Source organism: Rhincodon typus, chromosome 5 (assembly GCF_021869965.1).
Source record: "Rhincodon typus isolate 14 chromosome 5, sRhiTyp1.1, whole genome shotgun sequence".
NCBI lineage: Eukaryota > Metazoa > Chordata > Chondrichthyes > Orectolobiformes > Rhincodontidae > Rhincodon > Rhincodon typus.
In genome coordinates, this window is record NC_063336.1 from 29,254,806 (window position 1) to 29,278,565 (window position 23,760).

At 38.3% G+C, this 23,760-nt stretch overlaps 1 protein-coding gene across 2 annotated transcripts in view; it reads left to right on the forward strand.

Annotated features, from left to right (window-relative positions):
- The window catches only part of ascc3 (activating signal cointegrator 1 complex subunit 3), a 494,022-nt gene extending 478,234 nt beyond the window's left edge, over positions 1-15,788 (forward strand). For both annotated transcript variants that reach the window (XM_048596924.1, XM_048596923.1), the window contains exons 39-42: positions 1,302-1,452; positions 7,318-7,527; positions 11,546-11,721; positions 14,595-15,788. In XM_048596924.1, coding sequence (XP_048452881.1) covers positions 1,302-1,452; positions 7,318-7,527; positions 11,546-11,721; positions 14,595-14,742 — 685 coding nt within the window. In that variant the 3' untranslated portion in view covers positions 14,743-15,788. The remainder of the gene's footprint in view (positions 1-1,301; positions 1,453-7,317; positions 7,528-11,545; positions 11,722-14,594) is intronic.
- The last annotated feature ends 7,972 nt before the right edge of the window (positions 15,789-23,760 follow it).

Genomic DNA, 23,760 nt, shown 5'->3' on the forward strand with positions numbered 1-23,760 from the left:
CCCCATATCTCTTAATAACCTATCTGGGTCACTGATGCCCACTGGGGAAATCTGCCATCATCACCTGCTTTGCCTACATATACTGCAAATCCACAGTAATGTGGCTGAATCTTAACTGCCCTTTGAACTGGCCTAGCAACCCACTTGGCTCAGTTCTGATGCAAGTTCCTGACCCGAAACATCAACTTTCCTGCTCCGCTGATGCTGCCTGACCTGCTGTGTTCTTCCAGTTCCACACTGTGTTGACTCTGACTCCAGCATCTGTAGTTGTTGCTGTCTCTGTCGCAAGGATAATCAGGCACAGGCAAAAGTTGTCAGACTTGCTGGAGACACTGACATCTCATCAAATAAAAAAGAAAAAGAAAATGGTGGTAGGTAAGTAGGTCACAGATCAGCTGTGACTTCATTGAATAGTAGGACAAGAACAACAACCAAATGTCTTAAATCCATTCCAATGTATCTGGCTTAGATAAACAGATAAGAAAAGCTTAACATCACTGACTTTGTCTACAGCAACACAAGACTCAAACTAAATGAAAATAAGTCCTGTGACATGGTGTACCTGTGCTAAAATTTGAGTCTGTTTAAAGGCTACCAAGCCGATTTTCCTAAAGTTTACAATTTACATGTGTCTTGACACAGGCATGTTTTATATTTTAATTGGAAACTTTCCCTTGGTAATCATTTTGCCTCATTTGTTTCAGACAATCTAAAAAATTTATTCACCTTGGAAGGAGTGCAGCGCTGATTTAGCAGGATTTTAGCTGGTTCCAGGGGTGAGGTCATGAGGAGAAATTGCATAAACTAATGTTATATTCCCTGAAGTATAAAAGAGTTGATGATAATTTATTTGAGGATTTTACAATGTTTGATTAAATATAACTAAACCTTTTCCAGGATTCCAGGACAATAAGACATAACTTGAAAATCAAACTCAAGCCATTCAGGCAAGAAGCTAGTCAACACTTCATCATTGAAAGAGTGGCAGATGTGTAGAACTGTGTCCCATAATAATTTTAAGCCTTGGGATAAATATTTGCAAACCAAAGCTTTAAAGAAATATGAAACCAAGGTGGCCAGATAATCTTAGGATACTGATTTGCTATGTTCTTATTAAATAGTAATACCAGTTCAAGGGACTGAATGAGCCTACTGCTGTCCCAGTGCTCCAGTCAGTTGTTCTTGCTACTTACATTTTTAACAAATTTTCACCTGGCTCGGAAAAGTTATTTGTGAACCAGAAGCCCCAAGTTATGTGTGTAATTTTAATCTTAGATATGTGTACTAATTTCTGTTTTTAGGAAGTGGAATGTAGGCAGAAGGAAAAGCAGTCCTAAAAGTTATAAAGGCCCAATTGAATGTCTTCCTGAATTAATAGCTGCATGTGAATGGAGAGAGGACATATTTCATTCCATTGTCGCTGATGAACTCCAGGCTGCACAGATTTCCCAGGTAAATTGCACTTTCAATCACCTCTTTTCTTCTTGGTTTATACACTTCTTTATTTCCCTCACCTCACAAACGTTGTCACCAGTTTTTAAGGTCCATTGACAAATGTGACCATCCGTCATAGCTGTTTTGAACTGTAAAAATGCTTTAGGTATGGTTTCATTTTATAGACTGTGAATCACCCTTCTTGGAGCTGGTTTAAGGTAAATGGCTTTGTTGCTGTTTTTAGCCAAGCAAAATCTATTTTTTGAAAGTTTTGTCTTCCCAATTCCCAGAGGATCAGCAGATGAAAGAAGGCAGAAAATGGGGATTAAAGGTGGGTTTTCATCCATTTAAAAAGAAAAGTAAAGCTGCCCTGTTCTGTCGCAGCATTATACCTTGACATCATCTTGAGAAATACATCCCATTTCATTTCCTATATCAACTCTGAATGGAGTTGGGGGTACTCATGTGCTCTGGAAGCTCACTTAAGGTCGCTGAGGGTTTTTGAACTTGTGTCAAAATGAAAGGAGATTCCAGGTTATCTGCCCAAACTGGGTTCAGACCTTGAGCCAGAGATAAAAGGGTAGTGGAAACTGCTACATAGGCCAGTCCTACCAAACACAACATCTATAAATTAAATGAGGTGAATTTAATGCCCTCTCCTTTAATGGGTTTGGTGGCAGGGTGGCATTTAGTTGCACCAGATCGGAAATTGTCTTCACCCACCCCTATTATGTCCACGACAGGAATGCCTCCTATCCCTATGCCAGTTGAGACCTTTAGGTTGCCGCCATTGGAGACATTGGGCTCACCCGCAGGGCACCATGACAAGCTAACCCGTGCAAGGTTAATTGAGAGTTCCCAGGGAGCATACCATGCTCAGAGGTGGTCAGTGCCTGATCTTGGGAACATACATTGAGAAGAGACAGGCCTAATGAGAGCCCTGTCCTTGTTGCCAATCTCCTCCCCACAGCCTCTTGGCACACTCATCTGTGGCCTTGAATCCAGCAATGACAGTAGGTCTCTGATTGACCAGCAGTTCTTAGCACACAGGAGTTACACCCCTGGAATCTTACATCCTGGAACAGGCCCAATGCGGTCCATTTAAATGTTAGAGTAGCACTTAATACAGTGGGCCTTTCCTAAACTGGACTTGTCGTTAGCTCTTCAGCTATGTGTGAGTATCCTGTTGCCTCCATTAAATATTATCCATGGTTTTGGTAAAGACCACTATAATGAGGAAAAACACCACCAGCATTTCAATACTAGCTATTTAATTACTATGATATGCCTGCGGTATTTAAATGCAGAATTCATCAAGGTAAATATTATCATATTTGATGTCATTACATGTGTGACCAGGAATACAGCATCTATGTATGGATCTTTGTTGGTTCTTTGGACATGTGAGTCATCAGTATGAGTAAGATGAAGGGAAAAATTCAGTCTGGTAAGATTTAAAGCCCATAATTACTAGTGAAATATGTGGCTTAGGGAAGAAAGGGAGAAGTAGCTAGAAAGGGCAAGACTTTTTCAGTTGAATAAACATATCTCAGAATTCTACTATTAACAAAAGGCAAACTTATTTTTCAAAATGTTATGCTGTGTTGAATGTATATTTTGGATAAAGCATTCATATTTTTTGAACATGTAAATTACAAGGACCATATGGAATTTGAATGTGCATAGTGTCAATCACAGACTTTGGTACTGAACATAATTACAGGAGTTGTAGAAATTTTGATAAATAATCTTTTAAGATATTACAAATTTCCAGATGATGAAATGTTTAAAGTATAGTTTCATCAGCTAAATTAACTAATGTTCAAAAACACGGTTATTACCCAGACAAGCAGCACTTAAGAGCTTGAAGGCACTCTGGCTGGTCTACTGCCACATGGCAGGCAAGGCAAGGATCATTCTGTTGTGAAAAAATATGTGCCAGCAATAAATAACTAGTAATATGCATTGCACAGATAATGTCCCTAAGCGCAATTATGTTTTGTACAACAAGCAGAATCAGGGAAAAAAGAAATTTTGCTCGAAAGGTAAGGTTGTGGTCATTTCAAAAGAAAAGATCAACATTTTGAAAAACATGTTATTGTAGCCCGTCCATTGTGAAAATTATTTGGATCTAAAATTTATTCTCCAATTTGCCTCTGCCAGTTTGGCATAGCAATCACAACTAAAATACATTAAAAAAAATTATTCTGGAAATTAGTGGGTTTAAAGCATCAATTTAAGTGCTAATTGCAGTCGTAATGAGAAAAGGCAGTCATCACTGTGAGATTTGCATCTGTTCTGCCATCAGTATGCTCTGAACGGCTGGCGACCGGCAGAAGATTTGGCAGCTAATTAAATAATTGCATGCGGGGAGGTGTTCTCATCTGATTCAAATGATGAAGATTAATCCTCGGATAAATATGTTTTGCCCGTATTGAAATGTTTTAGCCTCGACTGCAATAACCTAGATTTTATTTTTAATCAAAAGGCAGCTACAATCTGAGAGCTTTGTGGTATATTTAAGCAATAAATTATCTTTTGTAGCTGCATTAGGACAATAACGCTTACGCAGGCTGGTAAACAGTGAGGTGTTATCTTGACTGTCCTCCACACTAATAGCACCAGTTGTGCCTCAATATTACAGGCAGCTAAGAGTCTTCCAAAAAGACAAATGTTTTGGCAGTTCATTCAAAGTGTGCTTTTTTTTATATAAAGCTTCTGTACATGTAGCCTGATCTCCCCTGTTGCCTTTGACAATGATGATGTAACCTGGATTTCTTTTATCTCCAGTGTTTTTCAGGAAAAACAGTGTTGTCTGGATGATTTTAATTTTTTGGGCACTTAGTTTATTGAAGTGTTTTAGTATTGAAGCATTCATTATCAAATTTTTTGTAACATGTGGCAACAAACACTGCCATCTTCTGTGCTGAAAGAATGAGCCAGCAGGGTGGTTAAAGCAAATAATCATCATCCTCACTAAGAGGTGGTGCAGGAGAAACTGCTTTCCTCTGCACTGAGGAGAATGTTAAGGTAGCTCCCTGTACTATCCATAGGAGGTAAGAACTTTTATCTTATGTGGGGAAAAAAGAAGAAAGAATAAATGTTCAAATTATCATAACACATTTCACTCCACAAGTGTATGAAAATATCAACAATTTTATCAGAATATTGAATCATCTCTGTGAGATAAGTTTAATGCCTTGAGGATCATTTTTTGGAAAGAAACATGTTACGAAAGAGGGTGTTTTAATGAAGTAGGAATTATTTTTTCTAATACTTTACCATTTCAAAGTCAAAAGCAAGAACATCCCGGTAGGATGTATCTCAAGTACACTCTGATAAACACTAATTCTTACATTTTTGTTCCAAAGTTAAAAAATTGAAAATTGTCTACTAGTTTTCTCGCAATTTTGATGTAGGCTAAATGGAACCAAAACTGCTATTATTTCTTTCTAATGTAAAATAAAACAAAAGCTTATGAATGAATTCTAAAACAGCCACTAACAGTTTCACTAACAATGATTATTGAACAGCAATCCAAACCTAAAAGGATTAGAATAACATATCAAATGTTGATCAACGAAGTATCGCGGAAGGTGGAAAGGTAAGGTAGAAGTGCTTGGAAAGGGGGAGGATGGAATTCCAAAGCTGGAGGACAAGCAGCTTTAGAGGCTTATGATGCAGCAAAATGGGAAACTAATGCACAACTAGATGAAGGAAGGATTGGAAAGCTAGAGACGAGAGAGGATTATAGAGCTGGAGGAGGTGACAAAGACAGAGGGACAAGGCCATACAGGAATTTAAAAACAGATGAGAATCTTAAATTTGAGGTATTGAAGCCCTATATACGATGAAAGGCAAAGGTGTGATTGCCAAATGGAAAAGGATGTCAGCAGCAGACATTTAATTGAGTTGAAGTATACGAGTAGAAGAGGACAAGATGCTGCCAAGAAGGAATTGAAATTTTCAAATTTGGTGTTGGCAAAAGCATAAGGGTTTCAGCAGCAAATGGATCTGATATATTTAGGGAGGTGGAAATTATTACAGAGGTGATAGTCAGCAATTTTTGTGATGGAGAGAATATAGACTCAAAGAATAGATCTAACAGTCCCAATGGCAAGTCCAGTGCCATGGACGCATTTAATCTGGAGATTGTAGGATGGGGACTCTGCCGCCTACTGCCTCTGCCTAATTATATCTTTGGTGGGAAGATTTTTGGATGGACGTGCTGCTCTGCCACTAATAGAGGGCCAAAAGTGCCCACTCAAGATCCTTATTCTCCTGCCGTGGTATTCAACCAGCAGTGAGTAGAGGAATTGCCATGCAGGGAGCCCAGCAAAGCAAAGCTGTTTTCAATTACCTTGCAGGCTTCTGGGTTGGGAGAATCCCATCTTGAAAGGCACTACGTCTGATGAAGGAACTGAACGTCAGCAAGTTGGGCGGGTGGGGCGTGACGGACTGAGAGCCTGACCTCTACCCTTTCTGTTGGACCCATTCCATGACACATCACCCTGTCCCCATTTACCTTTGACTTGAGGTTCCTCATTGATCATAGTCCTCCGGTGGATGCATTTCCAGCTGCTGCCATCACTCACAGTGGTACTGAGACAACAGACAGCTGCCAATCTCTGAATGGGTAGCAGCCATCCCAGGATTCTCAATCTACTCGAGTACCTGACAAGCGCTTAATTTCGATGGGCCTTCCTGATCAGACGTGATATGGTTCTCCCATCAATTCTCCAGCTGGTGAATGAGGCCCCTGTCCCAAACCTCAAATTCAGCCCATACTCAACATGAGATCGGATGGAATGCTGAAGTTTAAAACAAACAGTTCAGTATCAGATAGTGGCTGTGGGTGGCGCCATGTGATACACTCAGTGACAAATGTAGATAATCCTGGGAGCAATAACGTTAGTATTCAAGAAAATCATTGTGAATAATTATGTCTCAGAAAAACAGGTTAAGCTCATAGACATATTTGAGATACTCAGAGAGGTCCAGGGCTCACCATCACCATAGGTGGGAAAGCTGTTCTGTGTCTCCAGTGACGTAACCAAAGAACAGCATTTGTTGAATATGAGGAGAGGGTCAAGGATGAATCCTTATGCTGTTCACAAGGTCGTGATGATGGGTTGGAAAGAAAACTCAACATGAGGGATACTGTAGTTACCACCAAGTAGATAAGAATGATGCTAAGCCTAGGTGGTTGCACTATGTTGGACAGAGGAGGAGAGGCTTAGAAGGATAATCACATGGTCAAACCCTTTGAAAGCTATAGAGAGGTCACAAGAGACAAGGAAGGCTCGTCTATTCTGGCCACAGAGAATGTTATTCATGACTTTACTGTCAACCATTGTAAAACAATGACAGGCATTCCAGATTGGAGGAATTCAAACAGGGAATTATAGAAAAAAAATCAAAGCTGTGGATGGCAGAAACATGTTTGATTCGTTGGAGAAGAATGGACAGATGAAGCAGAAATTAGTAAAAGCAGAGGAGTCCAAGTGGGTTCCTTGCAGAGCAAGTGACGATGACAGCAGTTTTGAAACGAAGAACGTTTATACTTGAGAAGAGAACAAATTGCAGTATTACCTAGAATTGGAAGGGAAATTAGCTTCTTAAGAAGTTAGACGGATCGGGAAGTAAATGGTGCATTGGCCATGGAAGAAAATGCAAAGAAGTTGGATTAATGGCTGATTTCATTAATTTTGTATTCTATTTGCTAATATGCAAATTTAGGTCACGTTGACCAATCTTTGCTTTTACAACATGTAATTTAGTTTGGAACATGTGTAACTACTGAAATGGATTTTTTTTTGTCAACTAAGATTACTATAATTGCCAAAGATTGTGTAATTATTCCAATTTCTGTCACCTTCTTAGGCTTGGAATTTCCTGTCTAATCTACCCATCATTGAGGTTAATCTGCTAATCAAGGGTTGGTGGGAAAATGCTCCAAATGGGGAAAATGAGAAAGCTCTGCCGAATGTGGGAACTGGAATCCGAGATGAGAAGAACTGGACACAGGTCCATGCAGATCAAGAATACGTACTCCAGATCAATCTTCGCAGAATTAGCCTGGTGCGCAGCAAGGTATGAATCTTTGTTTAATGAGAGATAAAGTCAAGGGGAAACATAAAACTCGTGACCAATCCCATGCCATTACTTAATCCTCTTCCAGTCTTCAATGAGACTATAGGTAATCTGTACTATAACTTCATTTGTCTGTCTTAACTTTATATCCCTTAAAACCTCTGTCTACAATTTACGATAATTTCCTGCTTGTCTTTAAAGAGGCACTGAGGACAGGAACTTCCCACAACAGGAGTTCCTGCTCCTCAGGCTATAATTCAGCCTATCAAATAGCTGGTGATCTCAGCCAAGATGTTGAGGAGATTCCCAGTGAACATCGGACATCTTACTGTAGGAAAGAAGAATTAAGACAAGCTGACAGCTCTTTTTGGCAAGGCAGCCATCCTTAATGGTGACAGCCACATCTACTACAATGGCCACTGTCCTGATGCAGCCACTCATCCAACTAACTGCTGAACTGGGGTCATTCTTCCCTCTGTCTTGTCCGCTCCACTCCCCACCCCCCCCTGCCAACGACCAACCCGCCACCAAACACCACCTGATTTCAGACTGCTGTCAAAATGGCCGATAGCAATGAAGTCACAAGATCAGAAGAAGAGAAAACAAACAACAAAAGAACTACGGGTGCTGTAAATCTGAAATAAAAATAGAAATTGCTGGAGAAACTCAGGTCTGGCAACTTCTGTGGAGAGAAATCAAGTTAATGTTTTGTGTCCAGTGACCCTTCGTCAGAACAGTTCCAACGAAGGATCACTGAACCCGAAATGTTGATTCTGCTTTCTCTCCACAGATGCTGCCAGACCTTCAAGAGCAGGAGAAAGATTGCATTCAGCATTTACCTTTAATTAGGATAAATGTCATGACAAATATAGTTGGACTCAGTTCTTGGCATTGATCCCTTTTTTTTCTGAGCCATGGTTATAGGAACCATGTTGTGCAAATCTAGCTGGATATGGATGTTCCTGGGTAGCTTTGAATCCAGAGCAAAAGTTTTCAGCTACAATCACTGAAGCACAATGTTGTTTACCTTTAGAAGCAATGGAAAATTCTTCGGACATATGGTTTTGTGGTTCCACGGATAATTATTTGACGCAATGCAGTGGTCTTGAGAAATTTAATTATTACAGGAGTATGCAGTTGATTTAGTAAATATGAATATTGAAACATTGAAAATAGGAGCTGGAGTAGGCCATTTGGCCCTTCATGCCTGCTCCACTATTCAGTATGATCATGGCTGATCATTCAATTCGGTACCTGTTCCTACTTTCTCCCCATACCTTTTGATCTCTTTAACCCTAAGAACTATATCTAACTCCTTGAAAACAGCCCATGTTTTGCCCTCAACCGCTTTCTGTGGCAGAGAATTCCACAGGTTCACTTTCTGGGTGAAGAAATTTCTCCCAATCTCAATTCTAAATGGCCAACTGCTGTATCCTTAAACTGCGGCCCATGGTTTTGGATTCCCCAGTCATCAAGAACGTCCTTCCTGCAAATTTGAATCCTCCAGTGGTGTCTTATCTTATGGATTCTGTGATCTGGAATACAAAGCAAGGCAAGCTTTTCAAGAAGTAAGGGAAAATACCAGAAGTGATGGACCATGTCAGAATAGATAATATGGAATAGGAGGCATCATACTATGTAAAATGACTCCTAGGAATTCAGAAGTATCTCAGAAATTAGACCCTCTAAGATAATCTCAGAATTCCTGTCAGTATCTCGTGTTAGAATAGTGAAGACTTAGTGGCCTGATTAGGCCCTATGTAGGTTGGAGGTAGACATGCGCTAAAAATAGTGCTGTTGGAATGTGCACTGGTTCCTTGGCTTCATCCTGTTCCTGGGCCTTATTCCCAAAGCAGGATGGAGGAACGACAAGTCACTGTAGTAGTAAGGAGTGACAGTATCTTACCCAGCAGTTGTCTCAGGTATAGAAAGCTAGACAGACTGTGTGTCTGTTTTGAATGTATCCCACTCATTTCAAAGCCACTAGTTAAAATAGCAGACTGGGCTTTTTAAGGGCAATTCAAGGGAGTCAATTTTCCAATTGGCCTCAAAGCCCTGATAGGGACAAGTTTAGTTTGGATGGGGACAGCCTCCTCTTCACAGATAGTGGGAAGCAATACTGCAGTCTGGCTAAAGCCTCCCACTCTCACCCACCCACCATCCCCAACACCCACCCAGCACACATCCTTTTGCTGCCTTCAAGTTAGAAGACTTCTGACAGGCCCTCCAGCTTTGATACTGCATCCAGCCTCCTTAATTGGATAGCGAGCCCAACATCTAGTCATGAATTGGCTGTTTTCCAAACACTGCTGATTTTCACATGCATTTTAGCCCAATGGTTGAGTTTCCGATGTTTGGAAATCCTGCCCTTGACCAATTCTGAATAAAAGTGAACTGTACCATTGGGTAGCATGGTTAACCAGATTACACTAATTTGGCAGGATGGCAAAAGAGAAATAAGTGTGGGAGAGCAAGAAAAAAAAGTGTATGTATTTTAAAAATTAATATACAGGAATCTAGGATCATGGATTTAAGACAGAAACTCATGCCTTAATACCAACAACAGAAACTTCGTGTTGACTGGATCAGAATCAACAGTTTACTTTTCCAGATTTTGAGACTTCTACTGTGTTTCCTTTTTCTTCCCTTTATTATTTCTTCAAAAATTTAACTGGATAACAACAAGCTGCTTTTCATTGTCAATGCTGCTAGTATAAAAGTTAAAAGGAAAATAATAAATTAAAAGTTGGAGTAAGAAACAAAATATTTATGTTTACAAACCATTGCATCAATGTATAATTCATTCAAACAGATTATTGCAGAACTTTTTGTGTAGCAGAATCACAATAACATCAAATATATTTGTGAACAAGATTTGCCAATTTGTTAATGATGGTATTTTTTAAAAATAAAGATACAGAACCTGTTTTTGCACAGAAGAAAGGACTTCACTTTAAAGTCAGAAGGATTGTCATGGAACTTTTTTGCTGGAGGCCGATACATTCTAAAAGCACGGCAAAGCTTTCTAAAATAATTTCCTAAACACTGTACTTAATTGTAACTGATAGTCTGGCAAAAAAATCAGTGCTCTGTCAGGCACTTGAACATTACAACATTTTTTTTTATTTCATAAGAAAACTATGACAGTTATGAGTTATCAGAGTAATTATGTACTAAAGAAAAGAATACTTACATTTGGTCCAGCTATTTTCAAATTTGACTTCCAATTTTCTAAGGTTCATTTTACTTATTATCCTCTGAGATGAACAGGCAGATTTATCTTGCTGCAATACATCCATTCCAGCTGCCAGATATGGTCACACATTGCTTTACTACTACTGTGTTACATTAAACCATTATAAACCTGTGAAGCAACAACTTAGTATTGCAGAAATTGTTGATTTTGGCAACATGTTAACTTTTGCTTCATTTCCTAGTAATAGCTAACTGACCTTTTAACCAGTGAGGTCAGCTTCTCAGTACTTTTGCCTCTGGGTCAGGAGGCTGCAGGTTCAAGCTAATAATCTAGGCATACACTTGCATTACTGAAGGAGTGCTTTGTTACTGAAGGAGATCATTAATCTTCCTTTGCTAACGCCACAACATAAAATTAAATGGCTATTTAGCTTATTGATGCAAAATGGCTGCCACTTTTCTTAGCGATACACTGAACCTTAAAGGTTAAAAACTTTAAACCTTCAGTGGTGTCAATTAGTGGAGTAAATTTTCCTCCAGTCTTAGACAGCCTTTTTCCTGCAACAAAATCACGAAAAATTTGACTAATCAGTTATTTATCTCTCCTCTACTTGTAGAACATTTCCGGTGTAGAATGACCACCGTGTTTTTCTAGATTAATGTGCTTACCACAGTCAAAGTAACCTGTTGTGTAGAGTGACTCAGGAGTTTCAATGTGATATAAAATAAAACTGTACAAAATAAATGCAAGCATTATTATTTACAAATTCACTTAAATGAACAAAAATCCTGCTCTGATTTGTTGTTTTATATTGTTCATCAGGGAAAGTACGACAGCAAAGCCATCACACCTCGCTTCCCAAAGGCCAAGGATGAGGGCTGGTTTGTCATCCTAGGGGAAGTAGACAAGAAGGAGTTAATGGCTTTGAAACGGGTGGGATACATTCGAAATCATAGCATAATCTCTCTTGCATTCTATACTCCTGAGACCACTGGAAGGTAAGCTCCTGTCACTTCTTAACTTATTTGACACCTTTAACTTAGTAAAATATTAATTAATATCTAAATATCTAATATCTAATTGATGTTTTACAAGAAGAAAAATAGTACTGAGCTAAAGGAGGTGATAGTACTAAGTGTAAACAAAAGCTTAGATGCAGAGCTGGGTCTGGTGGTTTTTAATGGAGAGAGAGAAGTGGAAAGCTGGAGATTTTAAGGCACCTTCTAGATCATTAGGGTCCACATAGCTGAAGACACAAGCACAAGTGGTGGTATAAAGATGGAGTGGGTGTTGGGGTGCATAAGAGGCCAGATTCTGAGGAACACCAAGTTTGGAGGAAATGGTAACGTTGCAGAAGTTTAAAGGTACAAAGTTCCTAGGTAGCATAGTGATTTAAATTTAAGTTTGAGCAGTTAGAAGTTAACATAACTCATAAGAACAGGACTTATGGATGACCGGAATGTGGTATGGCAAAGGATACTGAGTTTTGGATGATCTTACCATTGATTATAACATTCTCAGCAATCTGCAATGGTATGCTTTATTCAAATTCTATTATTTGATCGTCAAGGAAATAATGATGTGACAGAGTCAATCACCATAACATTGACTGCTGCAGGGACTATGAATAAGAATTAATTCAAGCTTGACCATCCTCCAGCATAAATAGCACTACAATGCTCAATGGTTCATGCCCATTTCAAGGTCAGTGTAACTATTAGTCTGAGCAAATAGGCAAACTGTTATGATGCCAGAGAGCAATTTTAAATAAAGTAAAATATTAACCATTTAAAAAAGGTACAAAATGCAATTCACTGTAATCTGTTTTTTCCAAAAGCAGAAAGGTTGCATTTTCTTCCCCAGTATGACTGTCACAGCAGTTTTTACTTATTTAAAGTTTTTGTAACCAATAAATGTTCGCTTAAGAAAATAACTCCAGACTCTCTTCAATTTTTTTTTATTTTAAATTGGCTGTGGTTTCCTAAAATTGCCTCACAGCAGCCATTTGGAGATGTGAGCATGCAGCCTTGGGTAATTCTTCCTTCAGTGTTCCCTGAGGTCACTTGTGAGGAATTGAGAGAATGAATCTGTATCCATTTTGAAATGCTGTATATTAGAGATTTTAGCAGTCCTGAGTACATGTAAATGAGTGCTTTGTCACTACATATGTACTTTTATATATGGGATTATCCACAGTTTCCTATTACAATGCCCTAGAGCAAATGAGGAGTTGAGTCTTCTTTTACATCTCATCCAAATGGAAATATTTCAGTCATAATAATTAAACAGCACAATGCCCAATATCTTATAAAACCATCCCAGAAGCCTGCAACAAACCCTAAATCTTTCTGTTTTTCAATATTTTTGGTCACTAATAAATAATAGTGATTATTATTGGATTAGTAAATCGAAAACATTTAGGTTCATATCCAATCATAAAAATGTGACAATTTTGCAGAAGCACAGAACGGTTACTCACTCCTTCAGCCCATTGTATCCATGTTGACCCAATGAAGGAGCAAATCTTCTATTGTCGCTTTGGAGTTCAATTTAAGCAGTCTTTAAAGAAACTAGGATAAGTAAAAGTCACCATAAAGCTGTCAAAATGTGATAAAAGTCCAACTATTTCACTTTTGGCATGGAAAGTAGTCCGCTTACAGCTCTGGTCTGTATGCAATTCCAATTCCATGTCAATATAGTTGACTGTTAACTGCCATCTCATATGGCTTACGAGAGCACTCGGCTGTAAAAACTGCTTGCAGCACAAGAAGGACCACCTTCTTAAGGACTGCTAATGATGGATAATAAATTCCAGCCTTCCCAGAAACTCCCTCATCCTGCGAATTAATTAAACGAAAGTTCTCTCTTAACCAGTGCAATGATTTCTTCCCCCCACCCCATTCAATCCCCTTGATAAAAATTCAAGGAAGTTTTTTTTTTAATTCCACCAGTTGCCTTGGTGGGATTTGAATCCATGACCCAGGTGTTAACCTGGACCTCATTATTTCTAGTGCAGTGACATTATCACTACATTACTGTTCTCCTATTGCTTTCCTAACACTTGTCACAACAATTTAAACTAATAATACAATTAATTCTCCAACCAGTGAAAATTGTGTTATTTATTCAAACTCTCAGTAATACTTAATGATTTTAAAAACATTTCTAAAATCTCCTTCTGGCATTCTCTAAGTTAGTGGAAATAGAGTGCAGATCACAAATATCTCCTCTTAACTATAGTCTATTCTTCATATGGTGATTTACCATCTACCCTGATACAGCATTAATGCATTACCTGTAAAATGGTACCCAAAGTTGCAGACAGTGCGCTTATGAGCTAATGAACACTTTGAATGAACTCATCATTATTTCTTTATTCTTGTTCACTTCAGCCAAGTCCTTAAGGCTCCATATGGTGTTCCACATTTCCATAGTAATCCTAAGGGAAAAATTCAATCATGCCAGAGTCTGGAAGTAAATCAGTATCTTGGTAAAATTGGCATTGAATTAAGATTAACTATACAATTGTGGAATGTGAAGTGACTTGCATTCAAACATAGTTTTTTTTCAAAGGAACTCCTGATAACTGAACGAAAAGACTCAGAAATAATCTCAAAACCAAATCACTAACAAGCTTATGTAGTTTGAAATATTTCACAAAAGTTAAGTTGTCATTGTAAGAAAACATATTCCTGTTTAATTACCATTTAAGACAACTGTAGAAACAACATCATTGATATATTGTGATTGTTTTAAAAATTGTTATATTCTAAATACATTGTTCTAATTAAAATATTTTGTGCATCAGTGTTTGTGACATGCGTCAAGGTAATGTTTTTAAAAAGTGCTTTTTTTTTTAAACTTTTTTAAGGTATATCTACACTCTGTATCTGATGAATGATAGCTACTTGGGGATGGACCAGCAGTATGACTTTTATTTGGATGTGATACCAGCAAGCATTGTTGCTCAGACCAACACCGAGGTCTCTGATGCCATGAATGACCTGACAGTGGCATAACATGACAGACTTAGCATTGAACAACCCAGGAGCAATGATCTTACAATACAGATTGTGCGTGTGTGTCAGGCGCACTGAAATTGCTTGATATTTGCCTTAGTCAATGCAACTGCTAACCTCAGACTAGGAGGAAATTACAAATAGCAGCTGAGGTGACCTCTAGCATGATTCATCTGTACAGCTTGGTGGCCTTATGTAAATTTGCATTTTAGATTAAAGCTACAACCCAGATAATTTGGAATTCTTTTTATATGGTCCCGCAGGTGAAGAGCTATAAGTTATCCATTAAGAATCATAACTTCCTTCTATATTACTTTATGCAGGATTCACATTTGCTGTAGAAAAGTAATTAGGTACTTTTATTTTTTAGTAAATTTTACTTTTAATCATTCACTCACTTAATACAAAGTTGTTTCTACTGCTGACATACAGTCAATGTGATTACTTAGATGACAAAGAAATTAACCTACTTCCTTCTTTATAATTAACAGAGCAGGGACTTTTATTTAGTTCCTCTAATTTGTACTGGTGTATTTAAAAGCTTGTTCTGTATAGTGTAAATTATTTTGAATGTAGCTTTCAACTCGTGAGTAATATCAGCAGGGCAAAATGGATGCCTTCATGAATCGCAATCAGTACAATTTTTTGTTATGAATTTAAAGTATATTTTTTAAAAAAAATCTCTATCTGTATGATGGGAAAGTAAATAAGGTAATTTAAAGGCAAGTTGTGATTGAAAATTCATTCCCGTATTGACTTGGTGCAGAGGGTATTCATTTCCATGGTAACATGGAGGCTAAACTTGACACATTCATAACCATAGGGTCAGGTTATACCTAGTAACCTTTCTCTGCAGTGAGTGCTGCAACACTTCATTTGTCAATATCAATTTAGTTGTATCTGTGAAAATTAAGTTGTGCCAAAAATGCTTACATTACACAAGAAAGATGTAATAGTTGCTGAAAAAGGAGGAAATATCCTTTAAATCTGAGTTTGCTTATGTTGGTTGCAAATGTACAATAATCATTAAATTTTGTTGCAATATACATCTTGTTATTTTTGTTATATTCATTTTTAACTTATTGTTATTTTTGTAACAATTTTCATTTTTGTTTTGTTCTAAATTATTCATTACACATTTCATCACCAACGAAGACAGCTGTTGTTTCCTGGTTTGAATTTACCAATAATTTAACAACTGAATAATCTAACCATTCAAACAAACTATTCTGCATTAGATTTATTCTGCATGTTCTATACTTTTTTTAAAAAAGTAGTTATTTACCCAGTATCTGACGTTGATTAACTTAATTGAGATGAAGTATGGTAAAGCATACAAGTCAGAATTCTTTCTACTACATTCTGCAGTATCGCAATGGTAAATCTAAAAGATTGACTTGTTTTAATTTGGATCGTTGCTGATTGAATTGCTCATACTAACGTTAAAAAATGTGCCAAATGTTTATTTTTCTTGAAGTATCAATTGTCAGTTAAGTGAATAGCAAAATTGCTGCTTCTGGCAACACGACTAAGCACAAAGGCAAGCTGGGGAAAGTCTTGTTGTATGTTTCTTTTTGATTCCATTTTCAAAGCCGTGCACAGTTCATTTACAGAAACAATCTTTGCTGCTTTGGTTGAGCTTAAGGTAAGTGAAACTGACTGATAAAAATTTTAATACTTCAGCAAGCTAAAAACCTTTTTAATGTAAAATCAATTGTGATCAAAGGGGTTAAGGTTACATGAATGTTGTTTGTCCAAAACATGCATTGTAACATCACTTGCCCGACAGGCACAATCAGACCACATGGATACTCCCTCTGCTGCATACTTCAAACAAGGTGACACTAATTCTATAATTATAGCTGTTTGTCATTTTGTAGTATTGTATTCTTCCAATGCTAATGAAAGCACATCCTTGTTTGTGTGTGTGTGTGTGTGTGTTTGGGGACTGGGGGGGCCTGATGGTGCTTGCAGAGCATTACTTTCAAAAAAGATATATTCAATGTGATTTAAGAAAGATATATTCATCATGATCTCAATTCAGTATTCACTGGTTTCAGTGTGTTCAGTGAGTTAGTTGACTGCTTATTATTGGCCTGATAAACCCTTTTCTGTAACATGCAGCTTTTTCCCTCCTCCATACCAGTTGCATAAAAGGAAATCTTACTGAGTCTGTACAGCTTGCTCTGTGGGAATTATTTGACTGAGTTTCAGTGGTGTAATGAAATGTTGACTCTGGAAGGTTTCATTTAAAACTTGAGTGAGAGTCTTGCTGTGGCATAAATTCCTCCATCTCTGGTACAATCCAAATCAAGAAACCTACTGGAAATATTCTCTTTCTCCATTACAGAAATGATAATATGTGTATTATATGTATACCTAATCTTCCCCTAATGTTTGCATGTTTTTAATTCCTTCATGGGATATGAACACTAATGTATACAGCCCATCCCTAGTTGCCCTTGAGAAAGTGATGGGGAGACACCATCTTGAACTGCTGCAGTCCATGTGATATCATAACCCCCGAGCGCTGATGGGTAAGGAATGCAGGATTTTCACCCAACAACAGTGAAGAAACAGCAATCAACTTCCAAGTCAGGATGGTGTGTGACTTAAAGTAGAGCGTTCAGATGGTGGTGCTCCTATGAATATGGGCTGCCTTTGTCCTTCTAGATGCGAAAGGTCACAGGGTTGGAAGGTGCTGTTCAAAATCTTGCTGGTGGAGGGAATGAATGTTTAAGATTGTGGATGAGATGCCAAGCAAGGAGGCTGCCATGTTGTACATCATGAATATTGTGACAGTGCATGTTTCCAGGCATGTGGCACTCTATCACACGACTGACTCAGGTCATGTAGATGTGAATGGATTTTGGGAAGTTTGGGTGTGAATTACAGAGGTAGCATGTCCAGCCTCTGATTTGCTGTTGTAGCCATTGTATTTACGTTCATTTCTGGTCAGATCCAGAAGATGATGGTGGAGAGCTGTTATTAACTAACTTCAGAAACCCTTATGATTTTGCATGTAATGCCACATTTTTAAATAAACAATTATCTTTTAAATGCATAAAAGACAAATCAAGCTGGGTATTACATAGAGTCATAGAGAATACAGCATGGAAACAAACCCTTCCTTCCAACTCGTCCATGCCGACCAGATATCTTAGGTAAATCTAGTCCCATTTGCCAGCATTTGACCAACATTCCTCTAAACCCTTCCTATTCATATACCCATCCAGATGTCTTGTAAATTTTGTAATTGTACCAGCCTCCCCCACTTCCTCTGGCAGCTCATTCCATACACGCACCACCTCCTGCATGAAAAAGTTGCTCCTTAAGTCACTTTTATATATTTCACTTCTCACCTTAGACCTCATACCCCTCTGTTTTTTTAGTGGAGAGGGAGGGGAAGTAAAATAGGGTGGGTGCCCAGCCCACCAATTTCCTACCCATCCCCCATAATATGGGGTTGTGTCGGTGCCAAAAATGGCAGACAGCCTACCATATGTAAATAAATATTTAAGAGCCAATTGAGCTTGTGAAAAGTTCAATGGACCTCATTGTTACAATGATGTGGGGCAGGCAGGCCGACGAGGACAGCTCATCTATTTAAATGTTTTTAAAGTGGTGGGAAGAAAATGGTGGTACTATTTTTAGAGGTTGTTTCCCATCAGGAGCAGCCCGTGTCCGGAAGACAATATCTCCAATTCCTTCCCACCCTCAATGCTTCAAACCCATTTCGCCATCTGCCTCATATCTCCCTCCCTTAGAGCCTCTTCTGTGCTGTATGACTCTATGCTTGTATATTATATATTACATTTTCACATAATTGTCTTTTGTGCTTTTTAATGCCTTAACGTTTTTACTTCAGCATCTTGAGCTGTCCAATATAACATGATAACTTTATTTCAACGCATACTTGGATTTTTCAGCATGGACAGAACTTCCCAGCACAATCTGTGGATGATTCAGAATTGAGTTTCTTTAAGTTTAAGGATTTGAGATGTTCTAATGACTTTCTAATAACATAGAGATTGAAATTAAACTCTATGAATGCAAAAAAGATTAATTTTGTTGATTAACCATTGTGATTTTCTGCTCAGAACTGATCATCAAAGCAGCTGCTATGATTGAAGTTTATTTATTGATGTTAAAAAAGTAAACATTATTTATCACTGAACTATTCATTTCTATAAAATATCTCTCATCTGAACCATCAGTATTAATGTATTTATTTATTTATTTATTTTGTTTTTTTATTGTATTTATTTTGAAAACTGCAAATAATGGATATTTCAGGCAATGTTTGTTTATGGAAATTTGTGAGAGAGTAGTTTAGAAAATGTGTTTGTAATCTACGAACAGTTATTTTTTATTATTATTCAATCAATATTCAATAATATTATTCAAGAGATGTTGGCATCACTTTCTGCCCATATGGTAGTTAAGAGTCAACCACATTGCTGTGAGTCTGGAGTCACATATTGGCCAGACCAGGTCAGGACAGCCAATTTCCTTCCCTACAGGACATTAATGAACCAGATAATCAACAATGATTTAACGATCATCATTATATAAATTACAATGTTTTTATTAAATTCAAATTGTACTATCTGTCATGGCAGGATTCAAACCCAGGTCCCCAGAACATTAAAATAAAACAAAGAACTGCAGATGCTGGAAATATGAAACAAAAGCAGAAATTTCTGGCAAAACTCAGCTGGTCTGGCAGCATCTGTGGAGAGAAAACAGTGTTAACTTTTCAAGTCCGGTGACAAAAGTCCAGAGTTCTGAAGAAGAGTCACTGGACTCAAAACTTAATTTTGTTTTCTATCGAGATGTTGACGTTCTCCAGTCATTTATGTTTTTGTTCCCCAGAACATTTATTTGAGTCTCTGAGTAATTATCAAATAGTAATAACCAGTAGGCTTTCCCATCCCCTATTTTGCTTCTATACTCCTTATAATAGAGAAAATGCCATAGGAGAATAACTGAGTACTGAAAAGGAATGTGTCCCAGTATTGGCAGCTTCTGCCCTTGAATACTTCAGATCTCTTCCACTTGGCATACTGCAATAAACATTCTATTGCACAACCTTGCTTTCCAGGAACCTTTCCTGAGTGCTCACATGCCCCTAGAGCTTGATTATGCCTTCACCTCAGAAAGACCATCAGCGTTGAGAGACCAAGATCACCATCTTCATTTCTTCTCAAGTCCAAGGACCTGTCTTCCAGTGATCACAAAATGCATACACAAAGCTTCTGTTCACAAAGTCAACTTTCCTCCTGGCCTACACTTGGGACTACCTTGAAGAATTGTGAAACCCTAAGACCTCTATCCCAGGCCCCTTTCTCATTATTTCAGTATCTTGAATGCATTCCAATTTACTAAACTGTGTGTCTTGAAAATGAATTTAGCATTATATACATTTTATTTTTAAAAAATATCCAGACTCACCATGAACAGTGCTGTGGAAAATCTCAGTAAACAATTTCACTTCCTTTAGCTCTAGCAAAAAATGCCTATTTCCTTTTGATAAATTTGATACACTCATGCACAAAATTGAGCCTTTAGACTTCATTATGCACATCAATGAGTTATGAATAAACTGTGGGATTGGCCTTCCTCTTCTGTTTTCAGTGCTGTATAACTGTATAGCTAACAAAATAGTAGACAACGAAATGCAGATGATTTAACAATCCTGATTTATGTAAAATTTGGACTTGAAGTATTGAATAATCATATTCCAGTGAGCAACTCAACACAGGCAGTAGTACAAATTACATTTGAAATTGAAATGAAAGTTAAAGTATTATTCCTGGATTCTTCACCCAGAAGAGAAAAGGATAATACTATTAATCCCATGAGCACACAGAAAAGCCCCAGATTTACAGATGTTAAAAGATAAAACTCATTGTTCCTACTTAATCAAACTTTCTCTTGTATTAAATATCTCACACTGGAGAAATCTGTCTTCCTGATTCTGACACTGTGCTCTTGCTCTCCATCTGATCAGGTGACTTGAAATAAAAAGCCTATTACCATTTCTAGCGATGAAATAATCTCATTTTTAAAACATGCCTACTTTGAAGGTTGATTAATGTATGTGGATAATAAATAGGAGAGCACAAGTGGTGATAAATTTGTGTAATACCTCAGACATGCACTTTTACAAATGAAAATTCTAGATAGATATGTACTTAAACAGACCAATGAAAACTAGAGAAGCTAGTTCAGGATATTTCAGGTGAGTTTATGAAAAGAGGCTTGAAACAGATGATTGAGTTCATTTATACTTCAATTTGGTCACTAGGTCATAGAGTATGTGCCCACTTTATCTGCTACTAGTGTAATAGTCCTATCTGTCCAAAATAAAGTTCTTTCTAAATTTAAAACACCTATTTATTGGATTGGCTATTCTGCATAACTGTCTCTGAATATTTAGATAACTTATTTGAAGAAATTATGTCATAACTGTGTATTCACCATTTTCATCAAAACTTGTATTTGTTTCCCCTTGTAGAGTTTGTATTAGACATCTGTCTGAGTTTCAGTTTATGTACACTCTTAATTCTTTTCTCCATTGGAATCTTGTTAATATCCATACTCCTTTTTAATAGCACAGTTGTCCAGTTATATTTGTCAACTGAGTTGCCCTTCTCTGTATTTCCTACAGGGTCAGGGTGTTCTTCCAGCCTCTGCGGAGTAGTTTTTATGCAATTCTGATCAGAGCTCCTTCAGAAATGCAGATCCATTCTTCCATTCTGACAGGTTCCTCATAGCATAGAACAGTTGTAGGCAGGAAGGCCACACCCCGAAACTGCTGTGTTCTGAAATTCTGAAAAAGTCCAGAATCACAGGCAAAAGCTTTGACAGATGCTGTGAAAAGGTCAGTATATAAGGCAAGTAGGAGATAAGGATGCCAAGTTGGTAGGGAGGATGCAAGTGGATACAGTGCCAGATAAATAGGATACAAGATGGCAAGGAGGTTAAGTATATGTTGCAATGTTTAATGTTGGGAGGAGGGTTGGGAGGGTGTGGTACAGTCAGGTCCTGTGGCAGAGCAGCGGTATCTGGGCTGGAGCAGGGATTCAGATCCGGCAGGAGGGGAAGGGGGTGTCAGATCCAGAACTGGGGACAGGAGGGTCAAGTCCGGAGCTGCAGTTATGAGGGGCTAAGGACATCGGCCAGAACAGGGAATGGTGGTGCCAGGTTCTAGGGCTGATTCTAGTTCGATGTTCTAGAAGGATGGAGGTGGCTACGGGCTAGGTCCAGTGAATGCGGTAGGAGTGTTGGGTCTGCGGTGGGGGTTTGTCTGGTCACGGTAGGAGCAGTGTGTTAGGGGGTCTAGGGAAATGAAGTTAGTGATGTGTGAAGTAAGTTTGGGGTCAGTTGAATAGTCACTCAAGACTTGGACCAGGACTAAATTTTCCTGAGTAAATATTAACTGCAATGGAACCCTCCAAATTAATTTGAGTGTTCCAGGCATAGGAGAACTGTCCAGCAGAGTCTTCAATTTCATGGACAATTCCTTCAAAGCCTGCTGCAATGGGATTCCACAGGGTCTTCCTGTACAACTCTTTTCTATGCTTCAGAAATCATTATCTAGCCATTAGAAAATCTGGGCCAAAACCTCAATAATTTGTCAAGTAACATGTATCAAATGTCAGCAGCTGATTTCAGAGTAACTGCTTACTTCACCAATGATGTTTAGTTGTAGCATTCCCATGTCCAAGTCCAAGGGCGTAATCTTCACTGCCAGTTGGTTGAGGGACATGTCTGTGATGCAGATCCATGTAGTCCAGATGGTTTTTTTCCCTGACAATCGGCAACAGTTTTGTGGTCATCGTTTGACTCTTTTTCCAGATTTTTGTTGAATTCAAATTCCACCATCAGCCACCATGGGATTCAAACCCAGATGTGCACAACATTACCTGGGTCTCAGTGTTAATAGTCTAGTGATAATATCACTAGGTCATTGCCTCCTCCAAGCTACTCACCTTAAATTTTTCAGTTAGCCTCAGATGTCCTTCCCTTAGTATCTCTGTCTTTGCTGAATATTCTGAAATATTTCCATAAATATCTGCCACTGCATCTCTACTGACCTGTTCCTTAGCCTGATTTCTCAGGTATTTAGCTAGCTTTGTTTTCGTGCCCTCGTAATTTCTGTATTTAAGTTTAAAACAGTAGCCTTAGATTCACTGTTGTCTCCCTCAAACTGAACGTGAAATTTGATCACATTTATAATCAGTGCTACTGAGTGGCAACTTTGCTTTGAGATCATTAATTAATCCTGTTTCATTGCACATTAACAGAGCTAGGGGAGATAGCAGTGTATTGGTAATCTCAAGGGATTCATAATCCAGAACCCCAGGCCAATGTTTTAGTGATTGTGGTATTGAAGCCCACCAAGAAACCAGCGCTTTGGTCAAAGAAGTCTCTGGACCCATACCAATGTAGTTTATAAAAACCGAAAGAACTGCACATACTGTAAATCAGAAACAAAAACAGAAATTGCTGGAAAAACTCAGCAGGCCTCACAGCATCTGTGAAGAGAAATTAGAAATAACGTTTCAAGTCCAGTGACCCTTCCTCAGGTTGGATAGTTGTGAGGAAAATGGCAGTTTTTATGCAGAAGGTAGGGTGGGAGAGGGGTTAAGGAGTAAACAATAGGTACAGATAGAGCCCAAAGACGGAGAAGAACAGTTGGACAGACAAAAGAGTGGATAGCTGTTAATGGAGACTGTTAGTGGCTAACCATGGGTTGTGTCCAATAGCAGACTGTGTGATAACAAGGCCTGGTATGTGAGGGTGGGGGCCAGGACATAGGAGAGGTTAAGCCCTAACGTTATTGATGTTGAGTGCAGAAGGCTGCTGAGTCCTCAAGTGGAAAATGAGGTGGTGTTCTTCCAGCTTATGCCGAGCTTCACTGAAGCACTGCAGCTAGCCTGAGAAAGAGATGTTGGCCAGGGAACAGGGTAGTATTTTGAACTGGCAGACAACTGGGAGCTCAGGGCTATT